At 38.7% G+C, this 26,727-nt stretch overlaps 14 protein-coding genes across 14 annotated transcripts; 6 read left to right on the forward strand and 8 right to left on the reverse strand.

The window, feature by feature from the left end:
- Positions 1–672: 672 nt before the first annotated feature.
- Positions 673–1,749, forward strand: RRD2 (peptidylprolyl isomerase RRD2; the record flags this gene model as incomplete). The annotated part of the gene is made up of 1 exon (XM_449444.1): positions 673–1,749. The coding sequence occupies one exon, from the start codon at positions 673–675 to the stop codon at positions 1,747–1,749; it is 1,077 nt and encodes a 358-aa protein (XP_449444.1).
- A 145-nt stretch (positions 1,750–1,894) lies between these two features.
- Positions 1,895–3,178, reverse strand: PRP46 (mRNA splicing protein PRP46; the record flags this gene model as incomplete). Its single annotated transcript, XM_449445.1, has 1 exon — positions 1,895–3,178. The coding sequence occupies one exon, from the start codon at positions 3,176–3,178 to the stop codon at positions 1,895–1,897; it is 1,284 nt and encodes a 427-aa protein (XP_449445.1).
- Positions 3,179–3,783: 605 nt separating this feature from the next.
- GVI51_M02211 (non-specific serine/threonine protein kinase) lies at positions 3,784–6,465 on the forward strand (the record flags this gene model as incomplete). The annotated part of the gene is made up of 1 exon (XM_449446.1): positions 3,784–6,465. One exon carries the CDS (start codon positions 3,784–3,786, stop codon positions 6,463–6,465), a length of 2,682 nt encoding a protein of 893 aa, XP_449446.1.
- A 147-nt stretch (positions 6,466–6,612) lies between these two features.
- Positions 6,613–8,049, reverse strand: GVI51_M02233 (uncharacterized protein; the record flags this gene model as incomplete). Its single annotated transcript, XM_449447.1, has 1 exon — positions 6,613–8,049. The coding sequence occupies one exon, from the start codon at positions 8,047–8,049 to the stop codon at positions 6,613–6,615; it is 1,437 nt and encodes a 478-aa protein (XP_449447.1).
- A 416-nt stretch (positions 8,050–8,465) lies between these two features.
- Positions 8,466–9,278, forward strand: ATG5 (Atg5p; the record flags this gene model as incomplete). The annotated part of the gene is made up of 1 exon (XM_449448.1): positions 8,466–9,278. The coding sequence occupies one exon, from the start codon at positions 8,466–8,468 to the stop codon at positions 9,276–9,278; it is 813 nt and encodes a 270-aa protein (XP_449448.1).
- Positions 9,279–9,321: 43 nt separating this feature from the next.
- PPT2 (holo-[acyl-carrier-protein] synthase) lies at positions 9,322–9,780 on the reverse strand (the record flags this gene model as incomplete). The annotated part of the gene is made up of 1 exon (XM_449449.1): positions 9,322–9,780. One exon carries the CDS (start codon positions 9,778–9,780, stop codon positions 9,322–9,324), a length of 459 nt encoding a protein of 152 aa, XP_449449.1.
- Positions 9,781–10,430: 650 nt separating this feature from the next.
- PXA1 (ATP-binding cassette long-chain fatty acid transporter PXA1) lies at positions 10,431–13,001 on the forward strand (the record flags this gene model as incomplete). The annotated part of the gene is made up of 1 exon (XM_449450.1): positions 10,431–13,001. One exon carries the CDS (start codon positions 10,431–10,433, stop codon positions 12,999–13,001), a length of 2,571 nt encoding a protein of 856 aa, XP_449450.1.
- Positions 13,002–13,117: 116 nt separating this feature from the next.
- Positions 13,118–14,461, reverse strand: NOP53 (Nop53p; the record flags this gene model as incomplete). The annotated part of the gene is made up of 1 exon (XM_449451.1): positions 13,118–14,461. The coding sequence occupies one exon, from the start codon at positions 14,459–14,461 to the stop codon at positions 13,118–13,120; it is 1,344 nt and encodes a 447-aa protein (XP_449451.1).
- Positions 14,462–15,237: 776 nt separating this feature from the next.
- KES1 (oxysterol-binding protein KES1) lies at positions 15,238–16,554 on the reverse strand (the record flags this gene model as incomplete). Its single annotated transcript, XM_449452.1, has 1 exon — positions 15,238–16,554. The coding sequence occupies one exon, from the start codon at positions 16,552–16,554 to the stop codon at positions 15,238–15,240; it is 1,317 nt and encodes a 438-aa protein (XP_449452.1).
- A 1,236-nt stretch (positions 16,555–17,790) lies between these two features.
- Positions 17,791–18,153, forward strand: POC4 (Poc4p; the record flags this gene model as incomplete). Its single annotated transcript, XM_449453.1, has 1 exon — positions 17,791–18,153. The coding sequence occupies one exon, from the start codon at positions 17,791–17,793 to the stop codon at positions 18,151–18,153; it is 363 nt and encodes a 120-aa protein (XP_449453.1).
- A 1,126-nt stretch (positions 18,154–19,279) lies between these two features.
- On the forward strand, positions 19,280–20,381 carry RPL33A (60S ribosomal protein eL33; the record flags this gene model as incomplete). The annotated part of the gene is made up of 2 exons (XM_449454.1): positions 19,280–19,298; positions 20,077–20,381. The coding sequence occupies 2 exons, from the start codon at positions 19,280–19,282 to the stop codon at positions 20,379–20,381; spliced, it is 324 nt and encodes a 107-aa protein (XP_449454.1).
- Positions 20,382–20,781: 400 nt separating this feature from the next.
- Positions 20,782–23,052, reverse strand: FRK1 (protein kinase FRK1; the record flags this gene model as incomplete). Its single annotated transcript, XM_449456.1, has 1 exon — positions 20,782–23,052. The coding sequence occupies one exon, from the start codon at positions 23,050–23,052 to the stop codon at positions 20,782–20,784; it is 2,271 nt and encodes a 756-aa protein (XP_449456.1).
- A 1,354-nt stretch (positions 23,053–24,406) lies between these two features.
- Positions 24,407–24,538, reverse strand: GVI51_M02431 (uncharacterized protein; the record flags this gene model as incomplete). The annotated part of the gene is made up of 1 exon (XM_449457.1): positions 24,407–24,538. The coding sequence occupies one exon, from the start codon at positions 24,536–24,538 to the stop codon at positions 24,407–24,409; it is 132 nt and encodes a 43-aa protein (XP_449457.1).
- Positions 24,539–25,214: 676 nt separating this feature from the next.
- UME1 (Ume1p) lies at positions 25,215–26,588 on the reverse strand (the record flags this gene model as incomplete). The annotated part of the gene is made up of 1 exon (XM_449458.1): positions 25,215–26,588. The coding sequence occupies one exon, from the start codon at positions 26,586–26,588 to the stop codon at positions 25,215–25,217; it is 1,374 nt and encodes a 457-aa protein (XP_449458.1).
- Between the last annotated feature and the right edge of the window lie 139 nt (positions 26,589–26,727).

Below are 26,727 nucleotides of genomic sequence, written 5' to 3' on the forward strand. Positions count from 1 at the left end.
AAAGGCAATTTCAAACCCGAATTTCGTGTCGCGATGACATATAATCGGCACTAAGGCATCTTCACGCGTCTTCTGCAACGCACAAACGATTGTTATCACAGTCAATAGAACAGTATGCATCCAAGAAAAATGGACTGATTAGTAAATATGCACCCTTGATATGTGTTGACGTAAAACAGAGGCTATAGGTTCTACTAGCGACTACCTACCCGCTATCCCTCAAGCGCTTGATTCCTGCATGTAATTCCACCGGCGAAATAGAATATAACATAGCTTGAATATCTTGACCTGACAAAATAAAATGACTAGACAACAATCAAATCCAAATGAAGGCAACCATTCATCTCAATGAAAGCTATGAAAACTCCAGGATCTGAGATCAAAATGCCCAATTGAAGGGAACCGCTAAAATAAAGGGCAAATCACACATAACGACAAGTATATCTTAAGGGCCTTTCATATAAAGGGAACTAGGCGTTTCTGAACCAGGGAACTATAACAAAGCATCGCTGTTTCAGTTATAGTCAGAAGAAGGCGTATCAACTTAACCTTAGTTATAATCGGACTGTTGAAGTGCAGTTGATTTCAGCTATACAACGTTTCTGTGAGATTTTTTTTTTGAGAAAGTGGCCATTCGAAAGTATACTGCTGGCAAAATTATCCTCAATAGCGATGATACCTAGCAAAAGGATATTGACAGATAAGGATGTTAAGATATGGGAGGAGTCTGAAACCAGAGAGGATATACTAAGTTTTATTGAGTCTTTGGCTAAGGCGGTGGAAGGCTTTGAAAACGATCAAGTTAGTGAACCTGTAAGTGACAGTGTGCAGAGCACCATAGCGGTGTTAACAGAGATCGATAAGCTAATCAAGTTACACCCGGTAATACAGGATAAAAACACTTCCAGATTTGGTAAGGTCGAGTTTCGGGATTTCTACGATGATGTATGTGAAAAGGCTGATGACCTTTTGAGTTCTCATTTCCCCGCGCTAACCTCTGAGCAAATCGAGCAACTGTCAATATACTTACAGGAGTCTTGGGGAAACAAGAGAAGAATAGACTATGGATCAGGCCATGAACTCAACTTCATTTGTTTCCTGTACGGCCTAACTCATTATAAAATTTTTGATCTTCAGCGTGATGCCAGAAATTTAGTTCTAGTGTTGTTTATCGAGTATCTGAAGATAATGAGGGAAATCGAGACCTTATATTGGCTAGAGCCTGCTGGCTCACATGGAGTCTGGGGTTTGGATGATTATCATTTCTTGCCTTTCCTCTTTGGGGCATTTCAACTCGCACCTCATAAACACTTGAAACCAAAATCTATTCACAACGAGGAGTTGGTAGAGATGTTTGCAGATAAGTATCTATATTTTGGCTGCATAGCTTTTATCAATTCCGTCAAGACATCAACGTCTCTTAGATGGCATTCACCAATGCTGGACGATATAAGTGGAGTAAAAAAGTGGTCAAAGGTTGCTGAGGGTATGATAAAGATGTACAAGGCAGAGGTTCTAGGGAAACTTCCCATCATGCAACATTTCTATTTTAGTGAGTTCCTGGTATGCCCAGAAGGTATCTCCGAACCCCGTACTCATATCCACAACGGTGATGAAGATGATGACCAGTGCTGCCAGGATGGTGCAGCACATAATACCTGGGGTGATTGCTGTGGTATAAAGATACCTAGTTTGTATGCTGCAAATGCTATGGAAAAGCAGTCACACAAGCCAATACCGTTTGACTAGTCTCGACATATATTTATATACGTAAATGATCTATACTAACATTACTTACCAAAGCAATTCAATGGAAGGACAATGGAACACAAACGATTGTTATCATTTGATAAAATTTAATGCAATGTGTCTATATAAATAGCAATATAAAACTTTAAAGTCTTTGTGAATCTAGTTTTGGATTCCAAGGTAAATTAGGATGAGTGTCTTGAGAGGCAGTTTCATCTTGTTTCCAAATTTTGATTGTTCGATCTGTCTCACCTGTCAATAAACGTAAACCTGTTCCATCGAAAGTACTTGATAGGATACCTCGTTCACTTTCAGGAGAACCAGGCGCCTCTTTTGTCTTGAAAGTCTGATACTTATGACCTGATTTATAGTCAAAGAACGTTAATGATCCATTGTCAGAACCAGCAAACAAAACATCATCTTGATTAATCGATACTGTATTTATAACATCTAAGTCTTGTGAGACAAAGTTTGTTAGTAACTCTCCCTTTGGTAACAACCATGATCGTATATCATTTGTACACGCAGATGCAAACGAAAATTCAGATGGATGAACTGATATATCTCTTACCGTTCTTTGATGATGTGTTAACACCTTCATTGATTTTCCTGCTACTAAATCCCATAATCTTATTGACGCATCTACAGAACTGCTGATCACCTGGGGGTCAACTGGAAGACACCGTACTTTTGTTATGGGTCCTTTATGACCAGGTAATGTCATCACTGGTAATCTTGTCCTTATGTCCCACACTTTTACAACACTGTCACGCCCTGCAGTTACTACCACATCAACTGTTGGATGGATATCTACAGTATGCACACCAGATAGATGTCCATGATAATTTCTAATTGCCGTATTCTTTTCCAGGTCCCAACATTTGACCGTTTTATCCTCACTCACCGAGAACATGTATGGATGCCTATTAGAGATTGCAAGGTCTCTGACAGTCATATCATGAGCCTTTAAAGTTACTTTAAGCTTACCAGAAGCCAAGTTCCAAATCTTAATGGTTTTATCATTACTTCCTGTAGCAAACCATTCATTATCAACTTTATCCATTGCAATACATCGTACCCACCCATGATGCCCATGTATCACCCTAGTTAAATGCCATGGTGCATGCCACCTAGGTGTTTGATTCAAAAGCTTATCGTGTCTCTCAATTACCGATTCATGGCCTTGCTCATCGGCAAACTTCTTATTTAGAACCAATCCAACATCTCCTGGGTTTTGTTGATGCCTGACCAGCGCCCGACTGGCATTGGAGGGAGTTGCACTGTTACCACTTGCTTCAATAACAGGCTTTTGAGCATCGACACGCTCTTGTAAGACTCTCGGCAGCTTGCTCAAAACTTCAAACTGATTTTTCCATCTTGCTTGTCTGTATACCTCATCAGCATCTACCAACTCATCGCCAATACTCATCCCGCACTTCTTACTTGCAAATTTTTGAAAGTATTATAGTCAAAATGCAAACTGTATACTAATAAAAGGCACCGCACTGTGCTAATAGCTGTAAGCAATGTATAAATATTGCACATATAGTATCCATCTAGCAATCATAGACAACGGTGCAAGTGAGTGCTTTGATTTATTTCCAATCTTTCTGTAATTCCGATTCTCAGTGATTTTCGAGATATTTTTATCCATTTTTAGGGAAAATAAGCTTTAAGATGCCAAATTTTATCCAAAAGTATAATCAACTCTTGAGCTTTTGGGCACTATTCTATGTTGTATATACATTCGTACAAGTATCGAAACTAAATAGTTGTGGCACGTAACTTCTGTGGTGAACAATCTGCATAATTATAACGCAACAAGGCCTTCATTTTGGCGAGCATTACAGCTTTCAGAGAGGTTAATCGGGACCTCTACATCGAGAAGACGTCATTCTAGTGTTTATTATTTGGTGACAAGCTAGAGGCTACACAAACTGAGGCTAATCCCGTATTGCATAGTGGATATTTATAGGTCACATAGACGCATAGAGTTAATTGATAATAGTTCGGAGATAATTTACCATAGGGCAGATGATAAATGCGATACAACCCCCTACTAAGGCGGAACAGAATAATATTAAAGCCATTATCGGTAACTCATATAACAGGCTCTATAGCCAATTCTCATCTAGCGAATTAACAGAGGTGGGGAATTATAAGATACAGAAACAGATAGGAGAGGGCAGTTTTGGTAAAGTATATTTAGCAACACATCGACCCACGAAACAGAAAGTTGTTCTGAAGACTGGTGATAAAAGTGACCCCAATGTGGTACGAGAAGTATTTTACCATAGACAGTTTGACTACCCATACATTACTAAGCTGTATGAAGTTATAGTGACCGAGACTAAAGTATGGATGGCTCTTGAATATTGCCCAGGAAAAGAGCTTTACGATCATTTGTTATCGAAGAGTAGACTACCTACATTGGAATGCGCCGAACTTTTTGCTCAAATCACCGGTGCTGTACACTACGCCCATACTCTAAACTGTGTTCATAGAGACTTAAAACTGGAAAATGTCCTCCTGGATAAAAATGGAAATGCAAAATTGACGGATTTTGGTTTCACAAGAGAATCCATGACAAAGGCAGTGCTTGAGACTGTGTGCGGAACTACCGTGTATATGGCTCCAGAAATGATTCAGCATAAACCTTATGATGGTTTTAAAGTGGACATTTGGTCTCTTGGTGTTATATTGTATACTTTACTATGCGGCTGTCTACCATTTGATGAAGATGATGACTTACTAACAAAGCAAAAAATTATCAACGATACCCCAGTAATTGATGAACGAATCACCATACCCGAAGCGCAAAATCTCATTGAACAATTACTTTCAAAGGATCCCACAGAGAGACCAAATACAAGTGCCATATTACTACACCCATTCTTACAACCTTATGGAACCTTGATTCTGGAGCAGACCAACAAGATTATCCTGAAACAAAAACAAGGTGGGTCTCAATTCAGCTCGCGATTAGAAAGAAGACTAATAAAAAAAATGAAGAGAATAGGTTATGATACTCAAGCAATTAGACAATCTGTTATCAAAAAGAAATGTGACTCTTTGTCAGGCTTGTGGTTTTTATTAGCGGAAAAAGAGAAGAAAATTGATGATAAGAACCGACCAAGAAGAAGCCGTTCATTGCTTTCAGTCCGAAAGGTGTTTGATGACTCCACACAAGACCTATTGACTGGTGATGACGGACTTTTAACTACTTCTCTTGAGGTTACAAGAGTTGGTTCGATAGGTAAGATATTAAACAAGCAAGCTGAAAGAGTGACATCGTTAGCACCTATGGGAGTGAAAAAGTCCATCGATTTTTCAACAAGGTCACTGAATCTTACTTTAACTAACACGAACCAAAGCCAAGATAATAATACAAAAAACCAAGAGTCTGTCACATTTTCAAAAGAACAAGTAAGAAGGGTACAAAGTGGTACCAATGCAAGTACACAAAACGAGCAATCACCAAAGAAGACAAATATATTCAAGAAGATGTCCAAATTTTTTAAAGAGAAGAAATATTTTAGCAACTTAAACAATGAAGAGAGTGCAAGTAGTACAAATACTATGAGAAGAAGCTTAGAGACATCTCTAGGTGCTTCTTCGCACAATAAAGAAAGCGTTTCACCTGAAAAGGGTAATTCCATTAACGAAGATGAAAATCGAAATGAGAAGTTTGATTCAACTGACAAAAGAAAACCAATCAAACAATCAGAAAAGGCAACTATGGTCCTTTTACCAGAAGACAGACACAAACTTACCATAACTGAGCCAAATGTGACGAGGCTGAAATCCTCCAGTGTAACATCTCGACAAACCTCCACTGACAACGATGACAGCGAATCAATGGATAACTCTAGATCAGGATCTGCTGAAATAAAAAAGCGAAACTTAGTGCCGACGGCACGTCCATTTTCTGGGTTATCAGAAATTTCTAATGATACTTACAACTCTGATTATTCAACTGATGGTAACACATCCTCTTACAGAGTTAATGACCCACCTCTATCACAGATAATGAAAACTAATTCTGGAGGTACTTCTCAATATTCCGGAAATTCTGAAAAACTCACAAATGGAACTGGAAGAAGATATATTAGAAGAAACCAAAGCTTGATATCCAATGCTTCAAGTGCCTCAGAAAAAAGCTCCAGAACCGATTCATTTTATGATATCACTACAGCATCACCACCAGCATTTATTGATAACCGATCTAAGAATAATTTTGGCTTAAAAGAGTCAATTTTACCTAGATTTGGAGCACATCATTCCTGGGGGCCAAAAAGATCCTATGCAAGCAACAGAGTTGGCTCTTTAGGAAGAAGAGCGCAAAAGAGGAACTATCTAAAAAATAACTCCAGTAGAACTACCCAATCCATAATCAAGGAGGAAGATTCTTCAGACAACGACGAAACTGATGTCTCCTACCATAGCTACAGGTATAATAATAACAAATCACCCCTCAATGCTTTCCGTTCGGGTGGTACTCCAGAATACGGTGAGGATAAGTTAATCTCATCCTCTCCATTACAGACATTTGGTAATGTCGAACATACACCCCCAAAGTCCGCAACTGATTCACCTGAGGCATTTAATGGTATTTATGCACCTGTTGTTTCAAATCGCATCCCATCCAAAAATATAGTCGAAGATGAAGAATTAATTAGTGCGGCTGACTTGGAAGATAACTTTTCAGATGACTAATACCTTGCATTTAATGAATAAAAAATAAAAATTATATATAACTTATTCAAAATCATAGTTTTCCCACTTTGTATCATATTGCATTACATAGTTTAATACACCATATATTTTAATCCTATGACATTGAAAGAACCACCATGCAATCATTTATTGCATATTTCCCATCTTAAAAGACTCCAGTAACTTTTGAAGAATTTCATCTGACATTTCCAAATCACAATCGTCACCAATGTCATCAGTCTGTGGTATACCATCCTCTTTTAAACCATTCGATATATTGGAAGTCGTGTATTCATCAAGTTCCTTTTTCGAAACACCTAGTGCTTCAGTAAGAAAATATTCGAAAAAGTCATCTTCATCAATGTCAACATTTTCACTTTTAAAATATTTCCTGGCCTCATCATCTTTTGATACTTCATAATCCTTAGCCGCCAGCTTGCTTTTGGTTTTGTTATTAAAAGTCTGTGCGCCATATAGATTCTCGTTCATGTCAGCGAATATTTTCTCAACTTCTTTTATCTTTCTGACTTCTTTAAATGGAAAGTTAGCAAATATACTATCAGGATCAGTGAGTCTCTTTGAATTTGGCTTGTATAGAATTTTACCAGTCTTTATGAGCCTACTGAAAGTATTACAAAGAATCCAACCACAAATATGCGGATCATAACAATCTTTTTCCTTTCCGGTAACGTTGAACTGCACAGTAGAAAGAATCCTTAAATGACTAGCCGGAACCAGTAAATCATAGGTAGTTGGTGATTGCTTAGCCTGTTCTACAATAGTTGCTACTGACCCGCCAGCAGTATCAGTGTTTTCTAGAGATTGTTTTATTAAATAAGATCCTAACCCTGGATTTAATTTCAAGCCACTATGACACATATCATCGGGTATGGCTAATTTTATCAACTTTAGCTCATCAAGGTACGAATGTGGAAAGGAGTTTAAAATCTCTTTTTCAAACGCATCCTGCATTTTAGTCAAAACTTCACATTTAAACATTTGTTTTGATAAAAACTCAATACATTCACTACTTTCAATACCACGACCTGGTTTGAACGAAGCAGGAATAGCTTTAAATTTGCCCTCATGCAGCCAGAGCCTGTTATTTGCAGAAGGAAATGCATAAACATCAGGCATCAAATCCTCGAATTTGTCTATCAGAAAATCACCATCCGTATCGCATATTTTCATGAATACTTCAGGGCCTGATTCCTTCAAATATTCGAAAAGCAGAGAAACTACGATCCCTTCTTCAGCTTCTATATTATCTTCCACACAATGGTATCCAAATAAATAAGGCCTTTTACCCTTGTCTTCTGAAAGAAATCGGATTTCCATAGCTACACCTTCAATATTGCTCCATGGATAGTGTATATTGCAATCATTTAATGATTGTTCAATTCTTACTTGGTGCTTCTGTAATTCTTCCAGCTGGTGTTGATAGTCGGCATAAATATCTAACCAAAATATACCAAAACATAGGTAAGTGTCTTCGAGCTTGGCGTCACTATTACTCTCAATACCGTCAACTGGCTGCCATAGGTACTTCGAATCTACCACATTATCGAGGCGTCTGACACTCATTCCAATCGCTAAGTGAGTTCAGTACTGTTTTACAGTTTTCTGTTAAGCTTGTGTTCTGACAGGATTATAAAATAGCTTGAAATCGCTTTATGTATTAACATTACTTTTCAAATTGTTTGCTAGCTCATCGCATTTTTTTTTTCAGGAACAATTAAGGGAATTCGAAAATCAGCTGGATCAAAATTGACATAATAATCGATCAATACTTCAGCCTTTGTAATGACAATGTTATTGAACGCCAGCGGGGAATAAGACCACAATCACATCAATTATAGGGCACTGGAAACTGGGAAAAGGAAATATTTTCTACTGTAGCGAGAAGTGACTAGACTTTACATCATTTGGTTCTCACATATATCTTATTAACTATAAGGTTGCGAGCTTTGCAATTGAATACCAGAGAACTACTATTAATTATGGGTGATAGCAAAGAATTGGTCTGGAACGGCAGCATAAATGTACAAATCAAACTTGATAGTCGATTACTGGTAGATGGCGTTCCTGAAGGTCGACGGTTAGTGAATATTAGAGTACCTAGAGAATCTCATATAGCCATCTACACACCACTAGTACTAGAAAGGCTTCGAAACGTTCTTAGATCAGATATTGAAGAACTCTTACCAAAGGTATGGTATAGTTACAAAGATATTAGCCTGCCGTGGTCGATACCCTTTGGGACTTTGTTTGACATATACAATGGAGCTCATAAAGGTATTAGTGGGAGTCGAGATAACTATATCAATGTATGGAAATTAAACCTAGTTACAGATGAGAAGTTCCCAATCAATGTGATTCCCATAATAGAAGGACAGGATCAATTAAGGAAATTTATGATGCAGAGTTGGAAGCAATGCTGTTTCATTCTGAATGGGTCATCTAAAAGAGTTATGTCTTTGTCCTTACAGGACTCCCTAGAAGTATGGGAAGGCGTAACGGAGCGGGACTATGCAAAGTACAGCGGTGTAATCAAAAGGATATTGCCGAGGACTCCCAGAAGAATACCTGTCGCTATCCATGCGGCGAATGGTGGGCCGATTGTACAAACTACAGAACCGACATTGACAGACACTAGTTTTTCTCAAGCGGTTGAGGGAATTGTAAAAGCAGACTTCGTCGTTTGCCAAGGGATTGTAATGTACTTAAGGGACTTCTCAGATACCTCACTATACGACGTTTACGATAAGCTTCACAGCATTGACGGGTACCTCCATCTAATAGCCAATTTGTAGAGTCAGGGGTTATAACACAATCAGATTTCATTACTTATTAATACTATACAAGGTTTTTGGTATCTATTAGTGTTGTATACGCTACCAGGTATTCGTTATCGTGCGACAAAGTCGATAGGAACTTTGCCTGTCTGAGGAATTGCAATTGATCCAGTCGCAAGGCCTCGTTATCAAGCAGAAGCTGTGGCACACCATTGCTACGCCGTTGTCGATAGAGCAGCTTTGTATATATGAACATTGCAGGTGGCAGAACCGTGTGTAGAGGCGCTGCGCAATGCAGCGCTTTGAGCGCGGCCTCTTTCAAAGCCCATGTGCCGGCTATGTACCTTATCTGACCCGCTGACAGAGAGGCACCGTCCACACCCAACGCAATACGCTCGGTTGGGTGCATGAACTTCGATACGACACGTTGGAACCCTCTCGAGCCCGCATCATACTTCGTCAGCAGCCGATGCATACGCGGCAGATGCACGACGTCGCACCCTACTCCAAGAACGCTCATTGGTAAACTGCTTTCGCCAGCTCTCACCAGCTCAGACAGCAGAACTTGAGCGCATGCAAACCACTATCAGCTATTACAGAAGCGAACATCGCAGTCCAAAGAAGTGGGTAACAACCGAGTGGTAACCGTGACAGCATAGAACCTCTTACAAATCGGGCATCCCGGAATTTCCCAAAGAGGGACCAGAATCATTAACGACGTAACATCACATGATAGACATAGGGCAGAGAGACTCAGATTTTCGCCAGTACGGCCAAACTCAGAACAAGTCAGTGCGGTTGTGGAACTTGTCCCTTACCCCCCCCACCCCCGTCTCTTTTCACAATCTAGAGAAACCGGGGTACAGACATTCTGCAGAGAGAACATCGCACAGAGAGACACCTGGCGAAATTTGGAGTGACTCCTCGAGGGGGGGGGACTTCATGCTCATCGCAAGGACTGCCCCCGCACACTGAACACTGCGATCGGTATTTGGATTAAACTCCGATTCCCCCATACCCTTAGCAGTTCATCACAATACCATACAATAAGCTACCGAATAGTATTACTACACAACAAGTGTTAGGCTTCTGGGACTGGTGTGTTCATATAAATAGGACAGGGCATCTTTTTGGTTAGGAAAAGACAGTGGGAAGAAAACAACCAAAACGATGGATGGTATACGTGTGCGGAATGTGCTGATCAATGTGCACAGGCAGTGCATCGGTCTGGATATAGAGAGGATTGCCGGGAAGCGGTATCTTGGGGTGTTGCTGAAGCATCTCTACTATGTTGCGCGGACGGGGTCGACTGGGTACTTAGACGGCCACAAGCGGAGAGCTAGGATGATATTGCTGGTGGTGGTACTGATGGGTGTCGCTGGTGCGAGCGGGATCAGCTGGGGTGTTATGCGGATGCTGACTCGACTACGGGGCTGGTACCTGCATAGCTGGAAAAACAGAGGCAGGCGGCCCTCGATGCGGAGGACCAGGTCTCAGACACGGCTGGTGGATGGTGGGAGAATCATATACGTTCCCGAGGACAGTATTGATGGGAAACCTACATCCTCTAAGAAGAATAAGAAGTTTCTCATTCCACCAACAGATAATGACATATACGAGCATGACAAGTTCTTGTTCAAAAATGTTGAATCCGAGAGAACTAGGTCCTCCCAGCTATTCTATTCTAAGTTCTTGAACCAGATGAGCGTGATCTCAAGGATACTGATTCCTTCTTTCCTAGACAAAAACGCCATACTTTTATCCTCACAGATTTTCTTTTTAATTATGAGAACTTGGCTTTCCTTATTTGTCGCAAGACTAGATGGTCAAATTGTGAAAGACATCATTGCCGGCCGTGGCAGGAGGTTCTTGCTTGACATAGGGTGCTGGTTTTTAATCGCTATTCCTGCATCATATACAAATAGTGCGATCAAATATCTCCAACGCAAATTGAGTCTGAGCTTCAGAACGAACTTGACAAGATACATACATGACATGTATCTAGACAAGCGGCTAGGATTCTACAAATTGCTCTATGACTCAAAGGCTTCCACTTCTGTCATCAAAAACATAGATAACTCGATAACAAGCGACGTCACCAAGTTTTCAGATGCCACATGCTCAGTATTCGCAAACATAGCCAAACCTGTTATTGACTTGGTATTTTTCTCAGTGTACTTGAGAGATAATTTAGGAACTATGGGAGTTGCTGGTATTTTTGTAAACTACTTCATTACTGGGTACATTTTGAAAAAATACACCCCACCTTTAGGTGAATTAGCTAGCTCTAAATCATCAGCAGAAGGTGACTATTACAACTACCAGCTAAACATGATCAATAACAATGAAGAGATTGCATTTTATCAGGGTACTGAAGTCGAGAAGACAAAAGTAAAAGAATTATACGAAAACCTGATGGAAAGAACTCTGCTTGTTGATAAGAGAAAATTCACTTATAACATGGTTGAAGACTATATTTTAAAATATACTTGGTCAGGTCTTGGATATGTATTTGCTTCAATCCCAATAGTGGTTAGTACAGTTGCTTCCGGTATCAATAATGAAGAGGTGAATATGAAAGAGTTTATTGTGAACAAAAGATTGATGCTGTCGCTAGCCGATGCGGGCTCACGTCTAATGCATTCAATCAAAGATATTTCACAATTGACAGGATACACAAACAGAATCTTTACCCTCTTGTGTGTGCTTCACCGTGTTCATTCTACAGATTTCAACTATGGTGCAAACATTGAAGATAAACTACAAGAAATAAGTGATGCTTTGAGCTCATCGTCAACCTTACCAAACAAAACAAAGGTTGACATTATTAGGGGTACTATTCAACGTAACTTTAACGGTGTCAGATTCGAAAATATCGACGTCATTATACCTTCTCCTAGCGGTAGAGAAGGTGTAAAGCTAATAAATAAACTTGCTTTCCAAATTCCTCCTCACATTGACTTTAATATGTCTCATTCTAACTCGATTTTGGATATAACTGGGTCTAAGGATGTTAATTTACCATTTTTGCAAGGTCCAGGCTCAAGTTTGTTGATTCTAGGCCCTAATAGTTGTGGTAAGACATCCATTCAAAGAATAATTGCCGAGATATGGCCAATTTATAATAAAAAAGGTTTAATGTCTATTCCAGCTCAAGAGAATTTAATTTGTATCCCACAGAAACCTTATTTTACAAGGGGTGGTACATTGAGAGATCAACTTATTTATCCTATGTCCTCCGATGAATTTTTTGACAGAGGATTCAAGGACAAATATCTTGTTCAAATTATGTCTGAGGTTAAGTTGGATTATTTGCTAAAAAGAGGAACTGGTCTTTCATATTTAGACACTGTAGCTGATTGGAAAGATGTTTTGAGTGGTGGTGAGAAGCAAAGAGTAAATTTCGCCAGAATCATGTTCCATAGACCACTTTTTGTTGTTCTGGATGAAGCCACCAATGCGATTAGTGCTGATATGGAAGATTATTTATTCAATTTGTTAAAAAGATACAGATTCAACTTCATCACTATTTCTCAAAGACCAACATTAATCAAATACCATGATTTGCTGCTTGAGATATCAGGCAAGTCTTCTGGATCATGGCATTTACAAACTTTAGGTACTGATGAAGCAATAAATTCAATAGAACATGAGATAGAGGAACTGGAGGAAAAACTTGAAAATGTGAAGCTATGGGAGATAGAGAGGGATGAGTTGATTAGAAAATTATCCGTTGTTTAAGGAATAAGTCGACATGAGTTAGCAAATAAAAAATGCATATGTACTAAATGTAGATTTAATTTACATAATAAATGAATGAAAGATGAACATAACGATGCAGAAGATACCCCTTCATACTATTTAAAATCCTTATAGGTCCACTTTTCAGTGATTTTTTGCTTGTATCTCCTACCTTTGGTACGAGGAATACGGGCTTCAACTTTACCACTACTTTGAAGTTTTCTTACAGTGTCATAAAGCAAACTCCCTTCTGGTCTTACCTTTCTCAAAGAGTCGGATAATTCATCTTTGAACTTAACCTCAAGACCCTCATTTAAGATATGATACTTAGTTCCCAACTTCCCCTTCTTATTTTTCTTCTCCTTCTTAACCTTTTTGTCCTTCTCTTCATGTCTCTTTTCAACTTCCTGCTCAATTTCCTCTATCTTTTCTAGTTCTTTTATCTGTTGTTTTAATTCCTTAATTTCTTTGTGCATTTTTACTTTTTCTTCATGTCTTTTAGCTTTGTTCTTTTGATATTTGGTCTTCTTCTTATTTTTAACAACTGGGTTGATAGATAGTCCTAAAGTAACATCTGTGGACTCTGTAGTTTCCTCAGTTTCGTCTTCTTCGTCTTCTTCATCTTCTTCACTTGATGATTCTTCCTCTTTATCATCTAATACTTCCATGAGTCTTTGAATTTTTGCTTGATATTCCTGAATTTTATTTCTAGCATCTTCTCTTTTCTTTTCAGACTCATATTCTTTGCTTATGAGTGAGTTCCAATGCTTGGAGTCTGGGTTGTATGACTTACCCGCATGAGGAAGATCTTCATATTCTGCGACTTTAACCGGTTTATGTTCTAAAGTCTTCGGTTTAACCTCTGCTATGGACCAACTGGTGGTTGAGTACTTAATCAATTCCTCTGGAATTTCATCCCGCTTCTTCTTGAACTCGATACCGGAAGGAAGTTTAACCTTATTACTTTCCTCTTCATTCCATAGATCAGCAGCAGCAGATTTTACGAGACCATCTTTATCACTTCTATTTTTCAGCTTTGATTCACCTTGAATCTTACCAGCCAGTGATAGCAGTTTCTTTAGTTCCTTCTTAGAAACACCTTGAACCTTTCCTCCCTCCTTGGTTTGATGTTCTTGGTGTCTTGGGTGAATAACAGATTTAATTTTAGACGCAGTCTTAATAGAGTCCAATATCTCCTTACTTTTCAAGTTCTTCTTGATCTGCTTTCTTTTTATTAGTGCCTTCTTTAGATCAATGTCACCTTCTTCATCAACTTGAAACAATGCGGTATCTTGCAAAGACGCTAAGTCAGATGTACCATGAGTAATTTCTAGGTCTTTTTGAGTCTCTATTGACTTCTCAATGTCAGTTAAGTCAATGTTCTTTCTCCAAGCTTTCTTACCTTTTCTTGAAGATTGCTTATATTGAGCAGGCCTCTCATTTACCTTAAGTGGAGCCATATTTATGCTAGATTGTCGGTATCGGTTAGTTTCCAAACATTTACCAAAAATATAATGCGAGCATATAACCTTTATGTTAATAACTGCAAAAGTTTCTAGTAATCATTATGATATTCAGTAGCTCATCGCATAAGCTCATCGCACTGGAAATCAAAAATCAAAAATGAAATTTTTCAAAATCGGTCATTAAGAACGATTACAACATTTGATATCGAAAGTGATGAGCCAATAACGACTTCTATTAGCAATAGTAGTAATCTGAATTAAATCTACCTGTATGCAATTTAGATTTGTTGAGGTTGTATAGAGCTTGTATAGACGTAGTTTATTGATGGTTACTAAATAGTTCGACAAACATATGAAAGAATTTTTTTAGTTTTAAAAGGTACATAATTGTATAAAAAGAAAATAAAAACATAGGGGATATAAGGAAAGTTTTAACTTCTTTTGTTAGCATCATTATTGTTAATGCATAGTTTCCCAAATTACTTGAATGTCTTTGCCATCAATTTTCAGTACAATCTTCGGATTTACTCAATGATGGTTTATTTTCAGGTCATCTGATACTTGAGGAAGATAGTATTAATAGTAACAGCAGCTGACAGAGAAAACATTCTTTGTATCTTATGGGTAAATGTTATGCGCAACATAGAAATATATTTTATTATTTTTTTTCAAATGACATTGTTAGATAACTTGATTATCTCCACAGGAAACAAAAATATAGGAACAAGGCGATTAATAGTTATGGTTTAAAATGTTCAATTAAGTAACATTTACAAAACAACCTCCTTCTCCTCATCCCATAGCTTTCTATCAAATCTCCAGTGAATTGAGGTCAAATCTTCTTTCTTGTCTTCCTTCTCACCGTTCAAGGTACCACTTGGAACATTTTTTATGGATAAGTCCATAGCTTTGGCTAGTTGGAGGAAGATATCGTCCTTTTCAGGTACTAGGTAATCCTTGCCTGGAGCGTCGCTGTAGTCGAAATCCTTAAACCATCTTCTTTCCCAGCAGATGCCTTTCGCTTCTTCTTCCTTTCTCAAGTCTCTTTGTTTTTGCTCAAGGTCAGACTTGGTCTTTGTAATTAGGTCCATGTCACCAGCCTTAATGGCTTCAGCTACTTCCTTCCATGCTTTCCTGCTCTCTAGTGGATGTTGCTTATCAATTGGCTTTACGCTCAAATGAGAGACAGGTACCCTTTCGGCTTCATAGAAAGTGCCAATTTCGTCGCTGTAACCAGTAGCTGGATTTAGCTTGGAAATCTTGGATGAGCCAGACCATTGGCCAGAAATGGTATATATAGCCTTATTCTTGTCGGCACTGTCGGCAGCGCTCTTGTAGATTCTGGCTTTAAAAGAGTTCTTCTTACCGGAGAAGTAACCTCTACCAGAGAACTCGACAACACATAGTAGGCCGGTGGAGGATTGTAGGTAGGACCTGCCTTCTAGTTCCACAAATGGGGCAGCCATCAGGATACCTTCGATATGTAAAGGTGGTGGAGTGATTAGGTAGGATTCTTTGTTAACTTCCAGTAGTGTATGACCATATTGCTTGACAGAAAGCATTAGAGTCTTTGTGAAACCGGTCTTCACTTGGTTGTAACCTTGCAACTTGACTTTGTTCTTGTCATTGAAGATAGTGTAAGCGGTGATAGGAGGGTGGTGAGAGACTTGTTCGGATAGAAGCACGGTCTCACCGAACTCAGGGTGGTCCTTGTTATCCCATTTACCGACGAACAGTTCACCCAAGAAAGGGTTCAATGGCTTCTTCTCAGAACCCATGGTCTCGTCACGAGAACAGTATTGAGATTTCAAAGTGGAAATGAACCATTTGGTGACAGACAGCATTCTAGCCATTTCAGGGCTCTCGACGTTAGGGTCTTCGGTACATTTGGTCTTGAAGTTGGCCTCATTGATGAAAGATGGTTCCAGGAACAAATCAGGATGTTCAGCCCAGTACTGCGAGAACTCAGACAAGGAAACTGGGGATAGAATAAATGGTGGGGCAACCAAAGAGGATAGATCACCATTGAAAGTGGAGACAGACTTCAAGAAAGAAGTCCATGCAGAAGAACTGGCGTATCCTGACATTATCTTAGAGGCGTTAGAGATTGGTCTCTTTTATTTATTTATAATAATAATGTTCAGCGGGGGGAAAGCTCTATCAAATCAGTTTGCTGAATTTCCAAGAAATCTTCTGTGGCTATTTGGTATTGATGCTAGCCGTTTGCTCTTATTATTAGTGGAAACCTTCCTAATATCCAAAGGTATTGCAAAGCTATTTCAGAAAGAAAGGTTTTTCCTTTTGTGAATCGACAAGTATATCGGGAGCTCGCAGAAATGCTAATCTACCAAATTTTCAATATAAAGAGACTATACTCGGATATATAAATTCAGTTTTAACAAGAAGTTCAACAATTAGGAATTCGTTGTTAATCGACTTTCCCTCTCTCTATTTGGTGTTTTTTCCTACTTTCAGTCTCTCACACTCTCTAACACACACACATTCATGCTCATGCTGTATGGGGGGTAGAGTGAGAAGGTATTTGTTATTTTACAGTTTATGGGAGGACCAAGGATATTCCATGGATTATTAGGTAACAACTAAAGCAGCAGAGGATTATCCCAAATCCCTCCCGCATTAGGAAGGGGGGGTTCCACACACTCAACTAACGGATGTAGGGAAACCCACAAGCTTTCAAGTAGCTGTGAAATACGTATTTTTGGCTCTAGTGATGATAAAAGCTTAGAAGAGACAAACTCAGGAGAGAATATAGGTAAGTGATAAATTTATCACTCATGCGTTAAGGCAATTTTCCCGTGGATTCCTATTCTGGAGCATTGGCACTTAAGTAGGTACGAAAACCTGTTTATACAGTATTTTACCATGGAGAGGGCCATGGGGAACAGTGTGAAGACATTGTTAATGGATCAAAGATCAAAAAGTCCCTCAAATATAGCAGGCCAACAAAAAAAGAAACACCAAACATAAGAGCCGTTATATATCTCGTCAATGGCAAGATTACAGTAACTCATATGGAGCATTTGGATTTATCGTTATTGTCTATCGAGACGCGTAGTTTAGCGTTTATATATTGCAATGCCTTGTAAGTTAATAATGCTTACTTATATTTCTGGTGTTTACAGCCCATGGGGCAGCATGTTGCTCTATACTAGAAGTGCTAGACGTTTCTCATGATCTACGCGTAAATCTAAGCTTTTGTTAGGACCACATCGCAAATACAAAGGAATTGAATTGTATGTCTAATGTACAGGGATATGTATTAATGTGTAGTTGTTGAAAGCATGTAGTGAAAGTATGCAATAATGTCCCAGATTGTGGTTGATGGTCTCTCGGTTAGAGTTGACTGTGATGTCGAGGACGGTGTCAAGTCACCGATCTCCTTGAACTTGTGTCTCAGTGGTGATGAAGAACTCAAGTCCAGTCGACTAGAATGCTATTACTATACCATAATGGGGCGTAAGGACGACGTCTTGGGTATCCCATTGAGAGACACATCTTCTGATTGGATCCGAGACCTGGCCAGGCTGTGTGCCACTATGATTACAAAGAAATACAATAAGCCATGTTACGTGACAATATCCACAGTGGGTGAAAATAATTTCCAAGCTAGCACTATCCCACTTCTAGCAGCGGTGAAAGAACACGTTGCTACACTAGTCAATTGATCTTACTCCTTAATGCTAAATAGGGATCAACAATTTAATGCCTCTCTCTCTCTCTATTGTATATATAATGTTTAGAATGATAATGATATGTATTAATTAATACTAAGAACTTGCGATGAGCTGGGCATCCCCAACCTTATCATAGTTGGTTTCGGTAAGAAAAGACTATGCACCAGAGTATACAGTAGAGACTAAAACCTTATCTATTTAATCAAGCCAATCGGTTTTTTATATACCATAAGATTCTTGTCTAGAAACCATAAATACACTCAGTATCACACTGATCAGCTTATGCTGTTTGAAACTTGAAGATCGTCTTGCGGTAGCTCAGAGCACCATACGGAATCTCCGTATACACTGACTTTTTGTTTTGTGACTGCAACATACCACTAACATCCGTACACCATAGTACTTTGTGAAAGTTCTCCTTTTTTGGGGATTTTCTTCCCACAAGCGAAGTTGGAAGTAGGGAATGACAAAAGTTCATGTGGAGTGGAGCCAGCGCAGTGTGAATGTGTTTAGCAGAGGGTTGGGCCAAATGTCCGGGCTGGAAGGAACCGGGAGGGAAGGGGTGTGTGTCTTCGCTGTTGAGTGGTATCGGGTGGATGAGCACTTCCCTGGGAGCTGGCAGTACCACTTACCTGGTATTCCACCAAGGTATGCCTAGACTGGTAGTGGCTCTCCAACCAGCAGATACTCACTAGCAAGGTACCTCTGCCCAGTTCTGCGAGGGGGGGAGAGGCTTCTGTTCGCCTTCCCGCCTCTCAGTTCTGCCTAGCCGTTGTGTTAGGCTAGCCAGTCCCGACACCAACCTAGCTTGGGTTCTGGAGGGAGTGTCCAATTTCACCGCAGACTGGAGGCTCCGGTACCAGCAGGGTTCGGTTCCAGTGGGCTGAGGACTCACTAGCTCTGGAGAAAACTCGCAACTCTGAATGAGTAACTTTCCAGCAGTTTTGGCAATTTGGCAATTGTGCAATGTGTAATGTGAGGAACGCATAGCACAAGGACATAACCTGCGAAATCAAATAACTGAAGTAGCGCTTATAAGTTTTTATAGTTATAGGAATTAGCTCTCTTGCGTTCAAATCTCGGATACTAAAACAATCGAACCCCAATATCGCTAAAAATGGCTGAATCTCATAGATGTATGTTAACAGAGAACCACACATATGAAAACTAGAATGGCAAAACGTGGAGATGGATCGTGGACTGGTTGATCAAAAATACAGGCAGATAATTAATAGCAGAATGCACAGAAACCATATAATAGAAACTATCATCCGAGGAATAAGACTTCCTGTGGCAGTTATAGCATCGAATCATTGTGGTCAGTAACTATGCAAGGCTATGCAAAAATACTATAACTGGTGTTGATAAGTCTTTTAAAAGCTGATAGAGAGGCCGTGGTAATCTTTTGTATAAAGGAATTTCATGGTCATAGAATAGCCCAGTGTATATGATTTTGACTGACATTTTTGATACAGACGAGGCTAGTGCCAGTGCCAATGATAGGCTTAACATTTACTAAAAAACCCTGTGATATATCCAACTTACTCATGTTTGCCAACTAATTAGACAAAAAATATTGAATTCATTACTAACATTTTCTATTTACAACTCACTCACATTTGAGCTTTATTCAATGAGTTTTCCTTGGCGTTATCTTTCTGCTGAATCCCTCGTATTTTAATCTCTTTATCCTGGTGTATGTTCCTCATTTAGTTTTTTCCAAAAATTATGAAAGTTATGGTGTACAATATTGTAAAGTGGATTAATGTTCCTCTATTTTTCTCTACTACAAATGATAAGTTCAGTGATATGGATTTGAAAAACCGAAAATAGTTCAGCAGTTAATAGGCCATCGTGATAAAACTTGTTGATAGATATGCTAATTCGTTGTGGCTTGTATACCCATTTATGCAGTGTACGTCAAAGGTAAGCACTTATCCTACCAAAGATCCAAGAGCGTTAACAACCCAAACGTCTCTTTGCTTCAAATCGAAGGTGTCGCTAACCCACAAGAAGCTCAATTCTACTTGGGTAAGCGTGTCGCTTACGTCTACAGAGCTTCCAAGGAAGTTAGAGGTTCCAAGATCAGAGTTATGTGGGGTAAGATCACCAGAACTCACGGTAACTCCGGTGTCGTCAGAGCTAAGTTCAGAAACAACTTGCCAGCCAAGACTTTCGGTGCTTCCGTCAGAATCTTCTTGTACCCATCTAACATTTAAAGCGCATGCTGTATAAGATCTGTTTTATTATTATTCTAAGTATAGCTTTAAAATAATGCAATATACATTTTAATATAAAAAATCATTAAAAATATAAAGGTTGCAGAAACATTACTATTAATTGTCTCTATTGATCCATGGATGGTATGTTCATGCTCTGTTCTATGTGTGCTACAGTCATAAGGAACTACTTCCAAACCCTGGTACTATATGTTGTTCCATTAATTGACTATATATCATTTGTTAATGAATGTTTGCTTTTTTGAAACTTAGTGACATTAATAAATTAAAACTAATATATATTTATTTAATTCAAAGACCATTTAATATATAAACTAGAAATCACGAAGCATATATGATTTATGATATATTACTTTTTGAGATGCTTTGATGTAGTTATTTAAACTCTCATACTTCTTCTTTTAAAAAATTCAAATACTCGCTTCGCAGTAGATTTCCTTTTGTCGTCTTCAGAATATATAGCGGAGTTTCTATGAGTGTTGCCCGGTGCATTAATCTGATTTAGTGTATTTGAAGGTATTTGCCTCAAATGTCTCTTATCATATAACTCCGCCCTTCCGTAGGTACGAGATCCCACATTTAGATTATTCGTGCTGTGGTTACTTGTTGTCCTCAGCAGGCTAACAGAGCTTGCTTGTTTGCTAATGTTCCGGTGTATATTACTTTGTTGCGAGCATATTGAAACAGAATCTAGTTTTGATTCTGAAATTGTCATTTCTGATTCTTCAGCATCTGATTTATGATCCTTATTCTCAAATGTGTTTATCTCACCTTCTTCTGATAATGTCCCAAATATCAAATCGCTAATAATCCCACTGTATCTATAGCTATGTCTTCTTTGTCTTGGATGCTCTACTTCATATATTTGGTCATGGATACGCTTTGAAAGTGAATCTGTGCTCTCATTAGCTTTGATGATATCTGCAGAGGCAAATTTTAAGTCCAATAAAGGCTTGCTGACAGTGAAGGATTTCCTTGGGAGAAGTTTTGGTGAGTTACCCGTTGAGGAGCTTGGAGACTTTGTTAGATCGGGTATTAAAGTTGGTGAAGCATCGAAGATACGAGCCTCAGAAGATATCGAAGTTTGATGAGAAGAAGCTGTACTATTGTCTCTTTTCATTAGCTCATGAAGACCTTCAAAGTTTCCATGGTGAATGTAAGAAGATCCAGGCGCTTGCATAGAAGTTGGACGTACCTTTCTAGATGGCTTTACAAACGCATGTTTCTGAGGCTGTATGCCTTCAATAATATCTTTATGGTCATTACTTCTAGACCTTGGTTTTGAATCAACACTCTTCAAGGATTCTCTCTCACTTGCATCAAATACTGCCTGTAAAGCAGCAGATGCCGCTGAGTTGCTTCTATTATGGCCATTTCGTTTACCGAGTGGAGAATATCGGCTTTCTACAACTAAAGAAGAAGGGCGTGCCAAAATATGAGATTGGAATTCTTTTGGTGGTACTGGTAAGCTCACCAAGGCTGAATCAATAATTAAAGAGTCACGCTTATTGTCTTTTGAACCAGAAGAATAGTTGGAATAAGTTGAGCCAGGCCTCTTGTTGGGATAAAATTGGGGTTTAGATTTTCTGTATATATTTTTCGTATTAGAAAGTCTGTCCCATTCATCTGGGGTTATTGACAAGAATGTCGAGTGAGACTCTAACCATGGGTGCTTTTCTATTGACCTTATGTTTATTCTCTTCTTTGGATCTATGACAAGTATTTTTCTCAGTAAATCCCTAGGTACAGGATTGATGTATTCTGGAAACTTCAGAGGGGTATTGAGAATGTAATTGTATAACCTTGATATATCGTGGCCATCTGGATTTTTTGGATCATCATCCCAAGGCAAGTAACCAGCAAGCATAGCAAACAAGATAATTCCACAAGACCACGTATCAGCTTTTCTTGCATCGTAAGGCCTGTTTGAAACAACCAATTCTGGTGCAGCATAGCATGGAGATCCGCATGATGTTTTCATCATACCGTTCTGTCGTAGAAATTCGTTAACAAAACCAAAATCAGTAATTATTAAGTTTTCCTCATTGTCCAGCAATAAGTTTTCAAGTTTCAAATCTCTATGGACCAGTCCTTTAGAGTGTATGTAGTGCACAGCACTTATCAATTGAGAGAATAATCGGCAAGCGTGGTTCTCTTTTAATCTCCTCTTCCTTTGAATAAACTTGTAGAATTCACCTCCAGCGGCATATTCTAGAACAATTCCTATATATTTTGAGTTTTGTAGAACTTCTTCGAGTTTGACAATATTTGGATGTGATAAATGCTTTAGTGCGTTAATTTCTCTGTATATTTTTGTTTCTTTTGAAGGGTCCTTTGTTATGAAATCACGTTTGATCAATTTGATCGCTACTTGCTTAGGAACTTTGAAAGTCATTGGCTTGTTTCCGGCATTACCTTCAGTGTTATCACACTGTTGGTATGCCGATTTCGACCAGGCAAGTTTTACTTTTCCAAACTCTCCCTCTCCAAGTGTGGCCCCGATGACATAGGGTCCGAACGTTACATGTTTGCGATGTTTCGGCCCTTGATGGTCCTGGGGTCGTTGTGTCTTATCATGTTCACTATTATTGGTTCTTTCATATGATATGCTTCCGCCTCCATAATATGTATGTCTTTTGCTGGCAGTCATATATTATATTATTGAATTGTGTTCTCCTAGTACTTCTTTTTTTTTATAATAATATCGGAATGTTGCTGGTTGATATATCTTGGTATGCACTTGATAAGAATATGGTTAGATGCCACAAGAACTTTATTGGTGTTATATTATGTTCCTGTTAAACCAGAAAAAGGTTAATGGAGCAGATCAGTTGTTCCCAGTACTCTGGTCTTTAGTATTAAGATAAAAAATAGTCGATCTGCAAAATAAAAGTCCTTAAAAGTAAATAAAGAATTAGAAAAAAAAGTAAAGTTGATGTTTTCTCCTATGCCAAAAGGTTTTAGTCACTGACCAGGTTAGTATAATGGAGACGATCAAGGGATGAGGTTCAGCTCTTATAATATACCGAAAGTACCCACTATAAAATTATTTGAGAACACTCCAGGAGAAAAGAGGAACACGATAGTTTTGAAAAATACCGAATAATGGACTAATTCTCAAATTAGGGCTTTGCAAATTGAAGATGGAACATAAAATATTAGTCTATACGTTCTCCCTGGAGAAGCACTGCTCTTGTTGTCAAGAAGATATCGTATCTATGCTTTCTTCTTTTGCTTCGTTTTCACTTGCAAGATTTTTGTTATGATTTCAGTCGAGATAGGTAATTATCACTGCAGAAGTACCAGCTTCAAGCTATACTGAGATGTGCTTTCTGCCATAGTCCCAATAACAAATGGCTATATTGAAAGAAGCCATTTGTTTATGTTTCCAGGAAAATCAGTTTGCTTATATATTTCCTGATTCGGATAAATACACAATTTTAGTTTTTTTATTTTTCCTTCCGAAAGTCTACTGAAAATGATGATCTGTACGGGGATTATCTGTAGGCAGAAAGTAAAGACAATAAGACTTTGATTTATAGATGCCAATTCATATACGTGTCTGCTTCTGTTCTGTTTTAGATGGCATACTAAGGTTTTAACGAAACATCTAGGATTCTGCTGTCTTTTAATTTCTTAATTTGTTTTTGAAATACTTCAATATTCTATTTTCAGGTTGAAAATAAAAGTGTCAATCGCAATTGTGACACGCGTTTCTCCAAAATAGAATAAACTCCACGATAACTCAGATAAATACATCATAAAAATACTACTATATATAACAAGCAAAAAAAATTTTTTAGCGAGAAGAGACACAAACCATCCCACGAATGTTCTGAATACTATGTGATGTGAACAATACTTCCCATTACATTTGTAGCAAGGTACAGTACAACATACAAATACGTTCATTGCATAACTATTTTGATTGAAAAAACACGAATGACGTATTTTCTCACCTTCCCCTCCCCCATTGTTCGTGAGCACTTAGACGAACGAAATTCTTAATTAATAGAAGGGTTCCCCCATTCGTACGTACACTTCTCTGTAATGAGAGAAACAATTGGACCCTGAAAAAATTGAGTTTTACTTCGAGTTTTTCTTGGAGTGTCTCTACTGATTGGTGCACCGAGCATGCCTACGTAATCTGGATGCTCCCCGGAGGTTCCTATATCTTTATCCGTTGCACGTAGGTTTCTGAGTAAAACACCGTTTCCCCGGAATTAAATATTTGCTTGATTCTATTTTTTCCTGCAACGCTTTCTTAGGACATGGTTGAACCCGCTCCGAAAACGATTAACTGATTTGTCTTTCCCCGGCGGTTGTTAGGAACTCCAGGTAAAGGACCGTTGTTGCTAATTTTAGAGGCAGGTGGATAAGATAAGCAGCATTACTCTGTGCTATACAACTGTGTATATAGTTTGCAACAGTTGCACTTGCATAGTGTAAGATTGCATCGGGTTAAATATAGAAGTGCTAATAGCAGTGATACTTTGTCTTATCTGTCAAACGGGGCCATATATTTAAGGAACATGCGCAAATGACCTTGTCCGGGCTGGAGAGGTGATAAATATTCCTACCTTTCTGATGTAGAACCAGGGTGGGGAAGTAGTGTCGAAACGTCATTCTGCTGTGTACAACAAATATATGTACGCAGACGTGTGTCAAAAAATTAAAACTTTATCGTTGTTCGTTAAATACATATTGCGTTAGATAATGGATAACAGTCTATTTTATGAAAGTTAGAGAGCGCCAAGTGGGAGTAAATTAATAAAGATAAGTTATACATACGTAACTCGAGAAATTTGCCCTCTAACTGTCCTCTGCTTCAGGCAATACACCTGTGAATGGCTTATATACGGTTATCAGACCGTCAGTGTCTATAGTTCCTATGAGACCCTCAATTATAGGGTGAACGGAAACGCTGTTCTTCTTTGTGGATTTTCCCAAATGTCTGCGGGAACCTCCAGTATGGTAAAATGTCAGAGATTCGGCCTGTATTTCCTCGGTATCTAGGGAGTCTATTGCGCTCTGGTCACCTCCCTCACTGAACAGCTCTGAAACTTTCTCGAAATAGTTAAAGACATCCCAGTGATATATGCTTCCTGATATACCTACGGTTATGAACTCAGAAGGAGAACTTGCTGAGAATTCAACGCTTGAAATGGGCTCTTCTACGTGGTTACTGAGTGATAAAAGTGATTCTTGACGTTTGTCGCCTCCAGTGGTTGCAGTCTTCACAGTTAGTCTCTTCACATCCCAGAAGTTAATGATACCGTTCGCACCTCCTGTTATTAGTAAAGTTTCTACCAATGGGGAAAAGGCAAATGAGAGAATGTGCTCATTCTCAATTTTCCAAATAGGTGTAGCTAGATTTCTTGAGTCGTAAAAGTATAAGTTGCCAGAGTTATCGCAAAACCCAAAGATATTGTCATTGTAGAATTTGATGTTATGGACAGACTTGGTCCCTGGCAAATCAAGACTAATTAGGAGCTTTCCTAAGTCCTTATCGATATTGGAAAATACTTTGATAACTGTCCTGTCTTCATTTAGTACTGCCTGGCTAACGATAATCTTCTCGCCATTCAATGATAAGTCAAAGTCGAAATCAATCTTGTTCAGGCTATCATTAACAAAATCTTCTTCCAGCTCATATTTGTTAGGTATTATCTTGGCACCACCATCGACCATGGACACTGGGGATTCAGTGCTCTCCTGGAACCATACGATAGCACCACTGTCCAGCAGTGCCACTACTTTGCCATTTCCGACGCACTTGATTTTATATATATTACAATTAGCTGCAGCTCTCCATTTGGGAGATAGATCCTCCGATTGTATTCTGCTAACTATTTGATCAAATTGGGGCAACTGTAACTTTTCATTGGGTTGAAGGGTATCCTTTTGTAAATGTAGACCCAAGGGTAAGTCACAATCTAGGCTGTAAATCTCATTACCGATACCATAGTATATAACTGTCGACAACGTCCCATTGGCCTTGTTTGGTATTACTTCATCAGAAAAAGTCAAACAACATGGAACATCCTTGATTGTGCCTTTACTTGCATTAGCATATTTCGGCTTCATGGTGGAAATATGCTGGTAAAGAAGCGGAATAGTCTTCTTCCAAATTTTGAACTCTTCATTGCGAAGTTTGTTGCTTGCAATTTCTGTATCAACTGTCATACCTATTTAAATACAACCGTCTTTTCTCCAAGTACTCTAAAGTGTATTAATCGTATCTTTGCTCTGCCAGCCAACTCTCAGAGAAAACCACAAGAAAAGGAAACAAATATCTTACAGGTGTGTTATTAATTGGCTAGTT

Source organism: Nakaseomyces glabratus, chromosome M (assembly GCF_010111755.1).
Source record: "Nakaseomyces glabratus chromosome M, complete sequence".
Classification (NCBI taxonomy): Eukaryota; Fungi; Ascomycota; class Saccharomycetes; order Saccharomycetales; family Saccharomycetaceae; genus Nakaseomyces; species Nakaseomyces glabratus.